General features: G+C 38.3%; 1 protein-coding gene across 2 annotated transcripts in view; it reads left to right on the plus strand.

Moving 5' to 3' along the window:
* Positions 1 to 13,582, plus strand: part of Fchsd2 (FCH and double SH3 domains 2) — a 184,679-nt gene that overhangs the window by 145,983 nt on the left and 25,114 nt on the right. For both annotated transcript variants that reach the window (XM_031387572.1, XM_031387573.1), the window contains 3 exons: positions 752 to 868; positions 4,043 to 4,147; positions 10,464 to 10,625. In XM_031387572.1, the coding sequence (XP_031243432.1) occupies positions 752 to 868; positions 4,043 to 4,147; positions 10,464 to 10,625 (384 nt within the window). The remainder of the gene's footprint in view (positions 1 to 751; positions 869 to 4,042; positions 4,148 to 10,463; positions 10,626 to 13,582) is intronic.

Genomic DNA, 13,582 nt, shown 5'->3' on the forward strand with positions numbered 1-13,582 from the left:
TTGAAAATGCTGTCTTTTTTCCACTGGATGGTTTTAGCTCCTTTGTCAAAGATTAAGTGACCATGGGTACATGGGTTCATTTCTGGGTCTTCAATTCTGTTCCATTGATCTACCTGCCTGTCACTGTTCCAGTACCATGCAGTTTTTATCACAATTGCTCTGTAGTACAGCTTAAGGTCCGGGATTGTGATTCCACCAGAGGTTCCTTTATTGTTGAGAATAGTTTTGGCTATCCTGGGTCTTTTGTTGTTCCAGATGAATCTGCAAATTGCTCTTTCTAAGCCTTTACAGTGGTTCTTAACCCGTATGTTGAGCTGACTCCTTGGGGGCTTGAATGATCTTTTCACAGGGGTTGCCTAAAACCATCAGAAAACAGATACTTACATTACAGTTCATAACAGTATCAAAAATCACAGTTATGAAGTAGCAGTGAAAATAATTTTATGGTTGGGGGTCACCACACCTGAGGAATTGTATTAAAGGGTCATTGAAAACCACTGGTAAGAAGTGGCAAAATTGATACCTTTCCAGTGTTACCAGAGAAAAAGAAGGTAGGGCCCAAAGCTGACCATAAGGGAGCGGTTCATCCTCAGTGGCCTCCAAGGCTACTAATCTCTGTGTAGCTATCTGACATTGATTTTCTGTGAAATGAGACCTTGCTTCCCACAGTAGTAGGGCATGCCTTGTGTTGTTGGTAAAAGTTACAGTAGAGATAACAGTCCCACTCTTTCTGCTCTCTCTTGTGTTGTAGAGTCGACAATTAGAATCAGAAACTGGTACCACAGAGGAACACAGTCTAAATAAGGAGGCTCGGAAATGGGCCACACGTGTGGCACGTGAGCACAAAAATATTGTTCACCAGCAACGGGTAAGTATGCTAGAGCACGCTGGCTATATGCATCTGAAGTCAGATTTCAGATAGGTTTTTTTCCAACCTACTCTTTTTGTTTATTTGGGAGTTTCACCTAATGCACCCTGACCACATTCACTTCTCAGTCTTCTCAGGTCCACCTCCCCCAAAGAAAAGAACGAAAAAAAAATACCAGGTCTAATTGGTATTACCCATATACTCAACAGAAATGGTCAAACTCCCAGTGGCCAGGCTCTTAAAAAAACCTGCATCCTCCCTCCTCCCGCCACCTCTGCCAGAAGCCATCAACTGTACAGAGCTACTTCAGCTCTTAAAAAGCTCACAGTTCTTGAGAGTTCTCTTCAATGGCTTCTTGTCTACACTGTTTCTCTTGGGGGGAGTAAGGGGTGAAGGTGGGAGAGAGAGGTTGTCACAGAAGCCTTCTATGAGATTTCAGATCGAGTAAAAGAGTTGAATTTTATTTTTATTTGTGTTTGCCTTGCATCACATGTGTGCCTGACACCCACAGAGGTCAGAAGAGGACATTGGGTGTTGGATCCACTGGAACTAGAGTTATAGGCAGTTGTGAGTGTCCATGTGTGTGCTGGAAATTAAATCTGAATTCTCTGGAAGAGGGGCCTGTGCTCCTAACCACTGAGCCATCTCTCTTTTCTCCAAGTAGTTGCATTCTATTAATGAGAAAAATCTTATGTATGTTTTCCTGGTACTTTCTCAACAGTCAGCATTATGCTCTTAACTCTTCCTGCTTTGAAAATCTAATAAGCTTTTTTTTTTAAAGACTGGAGTGTCTCCTCTGTACACATCCCTAGCTATCCTACCCGGTACATGCTATGCAGACCAGGCTGGCCTCTACTAACATCTGCCTCTGCCTCCACACATACCTGCATGGGCAAGTGCACTCATCCATGTGTGTACACACATATATATGCAGTGAAATAGGAATATAGATGGACAGCAACACATGAAACTATGTAAAGTTTTTTGTAAAGTCTTGAAAATGAAATCAAGTTTTCAAAATTTTGTATCAGCATAAGTTTAAAGTTTGGCAGTATCCCTGTGGTCAGGATATAGGGAAGGGTGGGTACAACCTTTTGGGGATGTCTATTAATATTAAAATATAGAAATATTAATAGGACTAAATATATCACTAAGTTGATTATATATTATATATATGTTAATAATATAAATATATTGATAATAGAATCAGAATATAAGACTGCTATTAAAATATAGATTATATAAATTTGGCAGTGTCTAGTAATAATGAAATATAGAAGTCCAGGTAAAGCTCACTAATAGAACACCTGCTTACTTGTGTGGGGCAGTTGGCTTGGTCACCAGTACTGCAAAACAGTGAACAAGCAACATGTGTAACTTCCACTTTAGTAACTGAGGGTTTCCCATGCGTACATAAGTTTCCCTGAAATAACAACTCTGAGACTTAATTATGTTTATGAATAAATGTTCAGGCCATAAGTTTAGGCCTGTTCCCCGACTAGCTGGTAACTTAATTATCCCATTTATCCTATTTTAAGTCCCTCCACGTAGCTGGTTACCTGGTCCTGTTTCATGCAACAACCTTCCTCTGTGTCCTGGTAAATCTCCACGCCTGACTCAGTTCCAGAATTCCTCTTTCTCTGCTGGATGTCTCACATTCTAATCCTGCCTCAGTTTATTGGCCAATCACCTTTTTACTGAAGGTGAATGCTTTTACACAGTGCGCAAGAAACTATCTCTACACACTTTTATGTTTTCATCTCAGATCTCCCAGTGTGTTCAAAGAGTCATTAGACAGGTTCTTTGTGTAGTGCTATTTGCTGTTTTAAAAGAAGTTTAAACGTCCCAGCAGCAGTACTCTGAGTGTAAGTGCACTGCCGTTAAACTGTTGGGGGTGTGCTTTAAAAAGAATGAGGTCACTTTCTGCAGACATGGCAAGGTTTGGTAGAAACATTGAGGGAATGATATATCACTTTTTTTCTCCCCATAAAAAAGATTTTCATAAATATGGTTTAGAAAAATGCAAATTGATACGGTAGTAGTATCTTGGTGTAAAGAGAATGTGACAGATTCATTGTGCAGTAATGAGGTCTTTTTGTTTCTTTATAAGAATTGTTTTATAAGAATACTTCATAATCGGGCAGGTGTGGTGGTACAAATCTGTAATCCTAGAGATAGAAACTGGAAAATCAGATTTCAAGGCCAGCAACCTAGTGAATTTAAATATGGCCTAAGCTTCGTAAGACCCTGTTTAAAAAAAAAAAAAAAAAAAAAAAAAAAAAAAAAAGCCAGGCGGTGGTGCACACGTCTTTAATCCTAGCACTTGGGAGGCAGAGGCAGGCAGATTTCTGAGTTCAAGGCCAGCCTGGTCTACAGAGTGAGTTCCAGGACAGCCAGGGGCTACACAGAGAAACCATGTCTCGAAAAACAACAACAACAACAATAATAATAAATAAAAATTAAAACAAACAAAAAAGTCAACATCTATCCATTTAAAAAAAATCAAAGCTATACATGTCTCAATTATGCCATGAAAATAAGGTATATAGATTGTATCTATCAGTTTCTTGGTTTTCATTGTCTGTCTCCTGTTGCCTTAGATCCAAAATAGTAATTGGAAAATGGATAAGCAGACAATGAGTATTTAAATGCTCACCATTTTGTAGCACAACAAAGTCCCGCTTGGAGTTGTGGACTACTTTATCCAGCATATCCACACTGTCAGCTCTACTCCCCTGTGAGTTTCCTCATGGCCATCTCTGTTAGCCGATGAGCTATCACAGCATCACAGGGCTAGTGTTCAAGTAATCCCAACTTTCACTTAATTGTGGCCTTACTGTGCAAGACCAGTACTGGGGAGGCACCAATTTATGAGCCATGGAAAGGCAGGTCAACCCTGGTGCCATGTGTAGTACTGCAGGACACAGGAACCACTGGAAACCTTGAGCTGCACCTCCCGAGGAGGGAGCTGCACTGCATGCTTTTATAAGTCGTTAGCATCTGGGGGATGGTAAGACAAGGACTCTTCCTTGTTTTGCACCTTTCAATTTTTAAAAATTAATTAAATAAATGAAAAGTTTAAAATTAATTATTGCTTTAGCCACTGAACCCTCTAGAATTATGTAAATACTCAAGGAAAGAAATGAGAACAAAAATCTTTATTTTCTTTGACAGGTTCTAAATGAACTAGAATGTCATGGAGTTGCTGTATCAGAACAAAGCCGAGCAGAGCTGGAACAGAAAATAGATGAAGCTAGAGAAAATATCCGTAAAGCAGAGGTAAGACAGTAGGACAGCTCTCAATTGTAGTGTGTCACAATGTCACAGTGTGAAATGCACCTTTGAAATTGAGTTTCTACATGGGTATTAAATTGAAGACAACGAACCACCTTTGTGTCTACAGTTGTATTTTTGTGTACCTGTAGCACTTACAACAAAAACTCTGAACCTACTGTGAAGATCCCACAGTCATGAAACATTACATAGCAAAAGGAATGCCACAATGCAGATGTCAATTTTAAAGTTTTCACATAGCATTAAATAAGTCCATCTAATTAATGGTAGATAAACTTACACATGAATATTCAAATTCCAGGAGAATAAACAAAGATTTGGTTTAAAAAAGAAGGAGCAAAAAAGAAGAAAAAAATACGTAATTATGTGGAGTCATAGGAAAAGGGCTGGAAAGATGGCTCAGTGAAGTGCTCTGACCGCTCTTCAGAGGTACTGAGTTCAATTCCTAGCAACCACATGGTAGCTCACAACCATCTGTAATAGGATCTGATGCCCTCTTCTGGTATATGTGAAGGCAGTTTTGGTGTACTCATAAATTTAAAAAAGAATAATAAAAATATAATAGTGTAATCCTGGGAAGATGGCTCAGTAGTGGTTAAGAGCACTGACTGCTCTCCCATAGGTCCTGAGTTCAATTCCCAGCGACCACAGGGTGGCTCACAACCATCTGTAATGGGATCTGATACTGCCTTCTGGTGTGTCTGAAGACAGCTACAGTGTACCCATATAAATAAAATAAATAAATCTTTAAAAAAATATAATAGCATAGAGATAAATTAAGAATGATACCAAACATTGATGTCTGGCCTCCACATGTATATGTCCATATAACACATCCACATAAACATACTTAATGTCACACACAGATTCTGAGCCAACATATATTAGGGCATTCAAATAAGGAGTTCTTGTACTAGTTGAAAGTTCATCTAAACTAATGACATTCAAATACCCCTTAAAAGTTTTAAGAAAGGGCTTCAGTGGTTTAGCAGGCATAGAGAATGTAAGTATGTTTTGAGCATAGTCCCATGGAGGTGATCTGAGTCTTACCGTTTGTCCTTGTACCCACCTCCACATTTTACCTGGTACAGTCTGACCTTCAAGCTTCCATACAGAGGGCAAAGTGTCCAGTGAACAATGATCCTTTTTCCTCTCTAGACCCAGCCAGGGTCTAGAACCTCTACATTAAAGTGCTAACCAAATACTGTTGGCAGGCAGTTGCTGAGCAGTAAACACTGGCTTGTGGTGAACAAGAGTTGTACTTGTTGTTTTTACACTGTGGAGGAAACATTAATAAAACAGGAATGACTATTTTGAAACAAGTCTGAAAATGTTTCTGAAGGTATGTCTTTATATTTTCATTTCCAGACTCCACCATGGCGCCACTGGCTAGTACCTTAACTCCACCAGACTATTCCACCTCACCCTTAGTGTAGCAGTAAAAGGTCACGCAGTCTCCATTTAGAGGGATGACCTATTATTCCTATTAGTATACCAAATGCACTATTAGTTAACTTAAACTAAAACATTAAGTGGGATTTCTACAACACAATATCTTACCTCTCCTGACACAACCAGTTAAAGTCTTTATTCTCAAAGATAATTTTTTTACTAAAAATAAAGAACCATGATATCATATCCATTATCTTAGTTTTAAATATCTGTAAAATTATCTTCAAATGAGCTCTCACTTACTGTATAATCAAAAATAGCCATGCTAAAATTAGTTGGCAGATGTGAGGGCACATTTTATTAGGGCAGCAGTTGCAGGATTGTCATATTGAAATTTTTGGATAGACTAGATGACTTAACTCTTCAGAGAAACTGACAGTGATCATTCATCTGTTTCTCCTTTTTTCTAGCTCATATTATTATTTGCATTATTTTTTGTTTATTTTATTATAAATACTTCACCAAAAGAGAAAACACTGGTTAAAATTTTATCATACCCTTTGTACATTCTTTGTATTTCCTTCCAACATAAACGGTTCTCTCCCTTGTTTATTAATCTGCTTTGTCTAGTCTTTGTATGGTTCCATTCGTTTTTATTTTTTTATTTTTTATTTTATCTTATTTTTTATTTATTTGTTTTTGTTTTTGTTTTTTGTTTTGTTTTTCAAGACAGGGTTTCTCTGTGTAGCCCTGGCTGTCCTGAAACTCACTCTGTAGACTAGGCTGGCCTCAAACTTAGAAATCTGCCTGCCTCTGCCTCTCTAGTGCTGGGATTAAAGGCCTGCACCACCACTGCCCAGCTAGGTTCCATTCATTTTTATTGCTAATTAGAGTAAGCACTGTTGTAGTATTCTGTAATTGATGAAAGAAACTTTTTTTAGTGAGCAGAAATTGAAAATGTAAATACAGAGACTAAGGATTCTGTAGTCATTAATTCTTGACTGGTTAAATTGAGGCAAAGTCATATTGATTAATATGGCAATTTAATGAATGCTTCCTGTGTACCAGATTCTTAGAAAAAGGATCTCACAATAAACTATTATTACACTGTTATGATTTCTACAATTCTCACAAGAACGTTTACATTAGCTGTGTAATCTCTTCCATCTCTAATTAAAAAACTAGAATGAGCCAGGCTTGGTGACGCACACCTTTAATCCTAGCATTCAGGAGGCAGAGGCAGGCAGATCTCTCTGAGTTTGAGATGGCTACATAAGGAAAATCTGTCTTGAAAAATAAAAACAAATTAGAATGAGACAATAGTTTAGTAAAACATTAGTAATAATTTTTTACCCTGTTTTTTTGTTTTGTTTTGTTATTTGGTAGTTTGGGGTTTTTTGTTTGTTTAGTTGGGTTTTTCAACACAAGGTTTCTCCCTGTAGTCCTCGCTGTCCTGTTACCTGCTCTGTAAACTAGTCTGGCCTCAAACTCAGAGCTCCACTGCCTCTGCTTCCCAAGTGCTTAAAGTGATTAAAGACAGCTTACCCTGATTTCTAAGTATTTGAATTTTTTGAAATGCTGTTTGCCACCCACATACACATGTACACACATAAACAAACAGTAATCGTCTGACCTATATATATATCATTACAAATCAATAACTGGGTGTCATAGCTTAAGATATTAAATATAATTTCTTATAAATATATACATAAAATACTCATAATATACACATAAAGAAATGAGAAAGGAATCAAAATATCTCACTACAAAAATTAAAACCAACTTTGGGTGGGAGAGATGGCTCAGTGGTTAAGAATGCTTACCTTTCTTGCAGGGGACTGGATTTGGCTCCCACCTCTCCCACATAGGGGCTCAAAGTCACCTGTAACTCTAGTTCTAGGGAATCTGATGCTCTCTTCTGGCCTCTTGGGAGCTCCTGCATGCCTGAGGTACACTTAAACTCATAAAGATACATACATATCATTATAATATATAAAGCTTTTAAAAAACTAAACTCAAAAGAAAACAGGAAGAAAACAGAATCAGGAAGAAAAGAATAAAAAGCTTTCAACATATACAAAACAAATAGCAAGCTGGTAGAAATAACCCTTCTGTATATTAGTGACTTTAAATGTAAGTGTATTAAATTCTCTAACCAAAAGACAAATCAGCAGAATGGATTTTGTAAAATTATATAAGGCCTAGAGTTAGGAGCACTTGCTGCTCTTGTAAAGAACTTGGATTAGGTTCACAGCACCCACACGGTAGCTTAAAACTCTCTGACTCCAGATCCAGGAAATCCAGTGCCTCCTCTGACCTCTGTGAACACTAGACGCATATGTGGTACACACACAAGCATGCGGGCAAAACATTCTTACACATAAAATAAAAATAAATAAAATCTTGTAAAAATGTAACTCAACTATACACTGTCTCTTAGAAACATTTGAAATCCAAAGACACTCTTCCAAACAATAATTAGAGGATGACAGTCACAGACAAATACTGTGTGGTTGTACTGTGTAGGATAGTTAAAAGCAAAAAGACAGAAAATCAGGTAGTAGTTATGAGGATGAGGGAGAAGAATAAGAAGCTGTTATTTAGTGCATTGAATTTTAGGGTTTTTTAAAAAAAAATTTAAAGGTTCATTGTTATATGGGTGTGTTTTGTCAACATGTACATCTGCATATTAGAAGAGGGCATTGGTTCCAATTATAGAAGGTTATAAGCTACCATGTTAGTGCTAGGAATTGAACTCAAGACCTCTGGAAGAGTGTTCTTGACTATTGAGTCATCTCTATAGCCCCTAGTTTTAGTTGTATATGATGAAAGAGATCTGGAGGTAGCTGGTGTAATTGTTGCACAACAATGTTAGTATATTTAATACTCACTAGACTATATTTAAAAGTTTATGTATATATATATGTATATGTGTGTGTGTGTGTGTGTGTGTGTGTGTGTGTGTGATAACAGTTAATGAAAAAAGGCACCATGTCAAAGAGAACAAGGAGGGCTCTGTGGGAGGAATTTGAGGGACAAAGTTGGAGGGGTTAATTATGTTATAATCTCAAAAATAGAAAAATAGTCATCATGTAAATTTTTATGTTCTATATATTTACCACAATAAAATGTGTCTGTAATCCTAGTACTGGGAAAAGCAAAAGGATAAGAAGTTCAAGTTTGAGGCCAGATTGAACTATATCAATCAATCAATAAATAAATCTTAATGCAAAGTAAACTACTTAATGTTGAGGAAATAAATTGTACTGAATATGTCTTGATTTTTCTTGTTTCTCTGCTTTAGTGGTTAGGTGACTTATATGTCTGATTTCCGTGTGTGTGTGTGTGTGTGTGTGTGTGTGTGTGTGTGTACACACAAATGTATGGTTGTGCTTGTGTCATTTTGTGGGTACTTGTCTATGCTTTAGGAACAGAGTCCAGAAAACAGGAAGTTACTGTCCATCTTGAATTTAGTGACGAGCAACTCTGTTCCCAATTTCAAGTGTTTCTGGCAGCTTCATGATTTAATTTAAAATCAAAAGGACTGTTAATTAACAATCACTCATGGCAGCCAAGTCAAAAACAAACCCCTTACGCCTGTGCTGGAAAGTGTTGATATTATTAAAAAGAAATGTTATTAGCATTATTATTTAAAAAGAAAATACTTTATGTCTATGATATTGAATGACAGCATTTCAAGATTAATTTCAGCTAAAGTTTAAAGTAAAAATTCCTCCTTGGAAGAGCAGTAGAAGTGCTTTTATGTAGGAATTTATTCAAAGATTCCTAAACACACGTTAGGAGAATAGCTTAGTGCTAAAGAAGGCTCAGTTGTGTCAAAAAAAAGTAAACACCTGGACAGCTAGGTGTTTAATGCCTTCCTCATTATGACTGGATCTGTACAGAGTGTTTCATAAACAGAGGAAGAGTATGCTTAGCTGCGCAAGAAAGGAAATTCATTAGAAAAACCATAGAAAAGATGTTTGAATTGACCCTCAAAAGATAAGTGGCATCATAAAGCATGAAGCATTGCACATAAATGACTGACATCAACTGAGCCTGAGAGCATATGATAGGTTGGAGTGGTATAGAATGACAGAAAAGACTCTTCACAGTGTAAAAGCTATCCTACTCCAGATTATTACTCAGAACCTAGCTGGAGCTGGAGAGACGGTTCAGTTGTTAAGAATGCCTACTAATCTTGTAGAGGATCCAGGTTAAATCCCAGTACCCACATGTTGTCCCACAACTATCTAATTCCAGGGAATTGAATGCTTCCTCCTTCCTTCTTTATGCTCCAATCATGTGGTATACAATCATGTGGTACACATGTACTCAAACACACATTTATATTAAATTAATAAGTGTGCTTTGTTTTAAGAATAAAACATAGTCCTAGTCCAGAGTTATAGCATTTTAAAACAAGAGGGTAACATGATTAAGTTGTTCACAGACCATTAACAGTGGATTATAAAGGAAAAGAAAAATCCCAGGGTTAGCTTAGAAAGCTATTGAAGGTGCTGGACTTCTCGATGTTCTAAGCCACATTCTTCTTAACAGCAAAAGGAAGATTTTGTGGTATTCTCATCTTTTCCTAGTCACATTTTGCTTTATGTGTCATGTTTTATGTGTCATCAGTACTGTGGTCTTGTTGCAATATAAGGTACAGCAGGTATGGCTGAGTGGTAACACATCACATGCACAGGACCTGAATTTAATCTCCAACAACCCCCCAATCAATAAGATACAAGTATGCCATTTGCCTTATATGCTTGTGTTCATGTTCTCTCTTTTCTGTAGATGAAAAATTAATATGTAACAATTGCTGATAAATATCAAGATTGTTAATCAGTGTGAGGGAAAATTGCCTTGAGTTCCAACCTTGTTTGTTTTGCTGTTTTCTTAGATCATTAAATTGAAAGCTGAGGCCCGACTAGACCTACTGAAGCAGATTGGGGTTTCTGTAGATACGTGGTTAAAGAGTGCCATGAACCAAGTGATGGAGGAACTGGAAAATGAGCGGTGGGCCCGCCCTCCAGCTGTGACCAGCAACGGCACTCTACACTCGGTACAGTTTCTTTTCTTGGATTTAGTTTCTTTTCTTGGATTTCATTGGCCAACTGACCTTTACTGTTGTATGTTCTGAGACCAAACTTGATAAAACTTTAAAATAAAAATAGTGGAGGTTGTTACCTTTCCTCTGTCACTTCATTTGAACTTAATACAGGAAAGAGAAGAGGGAGAAGAAAACAAGTATGTTAGTGTTTTATTTTGGTTTTTAGTACAGTAAAGAATACTTTGCTACTAATTGGGCTATTGGTGTTGTCCCCCAAACTCATTCCATTTATAAGGTAAATATGCATTTTAACTGAAAGTGGTAGAAGAGAAAAACTAGTATTTCTGTAAGTCTCAGAGATCTTCTCTAGTGAAATGAACATTTAGAAAGTTGAAAAATATCTTTTCAAATGTAGGGTCTGAGCTGGAGAAATATCTCAGTCAGTAAAGTGCTTATCGTGCAAGCATGAGGACCTGAGTTCAAGCTCCAGAACCTGTGCATCATAGCCAGACTTGGTGATACATGCTTGTATCCCTCCATGCTGGGCAAGTGGAGACTGAAGATCCCTGGGGCTCACTAGCCAGCCTGTGTAGCAAGCTAAGTGAGAAAGTCCCTGGCCAACAAGAGACTCTGTCTCAAAAAAAACAAGGTAGATGGTGCCTAACGAATAACATCCAAGGCTCTCTGGGCAGTAGTGGCGCTCAAAGCCAGCCTGGTCTATGAGTGAGTTCCAGGAGAGCCAGGGAAAGTCTGCCTTGAAAAACCAAAAGAAAAGAAAAAAAAAAAATTCAAGGCTCAGCTCTGGTCTCCACACACATGAACACACATGTACACACATATACACATAAAATACCTAGGCTTAGTATAAAGATAAATTCAGTTACCAGAGGCAGAACAAGAACCCAACGCAGGGAGAATTTGACAGGTTATAACCAGCACATAGCTTGTTTTCTTCCTTCAAGTCCAGGGTTCATCCTGCTTGTTTCTTGATGGAATCTACCAATGTTTGTTTGTTTCTCTTTGTTTTCTTTTGTTCATCATCTTCCTGTGTGGAATACAGCTTGCCTGTCTTCTGACTCTGCTCCACACAGCAAAGTGCCTTGGTACACAATAGATACTTAGTGTTGTTGCAGGAAGAACTGAGTGGATGGATGGAAGGATGCAATAGCAGTAAACAAAAAGCTACGGTTGTTCTTGCTGCTTCTAATGCTTGGGCCCTGAAGATGTTAGGTGTCCTTTTTACATAAATTGGCCAGCGTTTTAGGAACAATCCTGGAAGTTTCATCACATTTTTCACATAGCACTCTGGTTTTGTAATGGGAATACATGTATACATTTAAAAAGACTGTGTGGAGGTATACATTATAAGGAAAAAACAATGTATTAGAAGTTTTTTACCTGGATCATGGTGACCTACACCTTTAATCCCAGCACTCAAAAGGCAGTTGAATCTCTGAGTATGAAGCCAGACTGGTCTACAGAGATAGTTATAGGACAGCCAGGGCTACACGTAGAAACTCTATATCAGAAAAAAGGAGGGAAAAAAAGCAAGTTTTATTTCATTATTAATGGCAATGGCTGTGGGGTTGGAAATCACGCACAGCATACACTTAACTCTGGGGATAGAAGAACTTGTCCTGCTGTCATAGGAACAGAGTTGCTCCATGTCATGGAACATCTTTCTATCAAAACTTTAAATTTCCCATCTACCTCAGATTGTTCTGCTCTGTAGTTTATGGTGACAGCAAGTTCCAGGCACAAGTTTCCTTGTGCTCTGTAGCAGCCTGCTTCCCACCAGTCAAAATGACTACTTGAGCTAGCACCTCTTTGGGGTGAATTTCATTGAGCAGGCATGCATAACCTCAATTTTTGCTTCATTCCTAGACATATCAAAGGTAAATGGGACTTAGTCTTTCTTCAGTGCTTAGCAGCTGGAAGCACTAGCAGACCTTTATAGATCTTATGGGTATATGACAGTATGTGACTAGGTCTCTGTGTGGCAAACTATAAGCCCTTTACATCAAATTCATCAGCATACTATGTAAAAAATCACCCCTCTATGGATTTCTTAGGAAATATTAGGTTAACAGATCTCCTCTAACCCCAGAATCTTTGATTCTGTGACATACTATCAGAAAACCTAAGTGCCAGCTCAGGAAGTTTTTGCCCATAAAGAAATGCTGTCTGGGGCTGGAGAGATGGCTCAGTGGTTAAGAGCACTGACTGCTCTTCCAGAGGTCCTGAGTTCAATTCCTAGCAACCATATGGTGGCTCACAACTATCTGTAATGGGATCAGATGCCCTCTTCTGGTATGTCTGAAGACAGTGACAGTGTGCCCACATATATGAAATAAATATGGCCAGAGCAAGCAGGGCCGGAGCAACCAGGGGCAGGGGAAAAAAGAAAAAGAAAAGAATTTTTAAAAGAAAGAGAAAGAAAGAAAGAAATGCTATCTGAAGTAGCCCTTGATGGACTTAAATAAGAGCTAAATAGAAGCTATGCTCCTGAGTCTGAAGGAAGAGGGTAAATGAGATGTGCTTAGGGGTTTCTAAATGTCAGCTCATCAGGAGGCGTCAGCCTCTGGGAAGCAGTACTTTGCAATCCTCTTTTTTTTTTTTTTTTTAACAGTCCAGTTGTTAATCCTCCTCCCGGTCTGCCCTCTGACAGTTTCTTATCCCATTCTTCTTCCCCACTATCTCTGAAAGGATGTCCCCACTTCACCCCACCAGGCCTCCCTACTTTCTGGGGTCTCAAGTCTCTCAAGGGTAGGTGCATCTTTTCTCACTGAGGCTAGATCAGGCAGTCCTCTGTTGTATATGTGCTGGGGGGGGGTCTCATATCAACTGGTGCATGCTGCCTGGTTGGTGGCTCAGTGTCAGAGATCTCGGAGGATTAGTTGAGACTGTTGGTCTTCCTATGGGGTTGCTCTCCTCCTCAACTTTTTCCAGCCTTTCCCTAATTCAACCAC

Source organism: Mastomys coucha, unplaced genomic scaffold (genome assembly GCF_008632895.1).
Source record: "Mastomys coucha isolate ucsf_1 unplaced genomic scaffold, UCSF_Mcou_1 pScaffold21, whole genome shotgun sequence".
Lineage (NCBI taxonomy): Eukaryota > Metazoa > Chordata > Mammalia > Rodentia > Muridae > Mastomys > Mastomys coucha.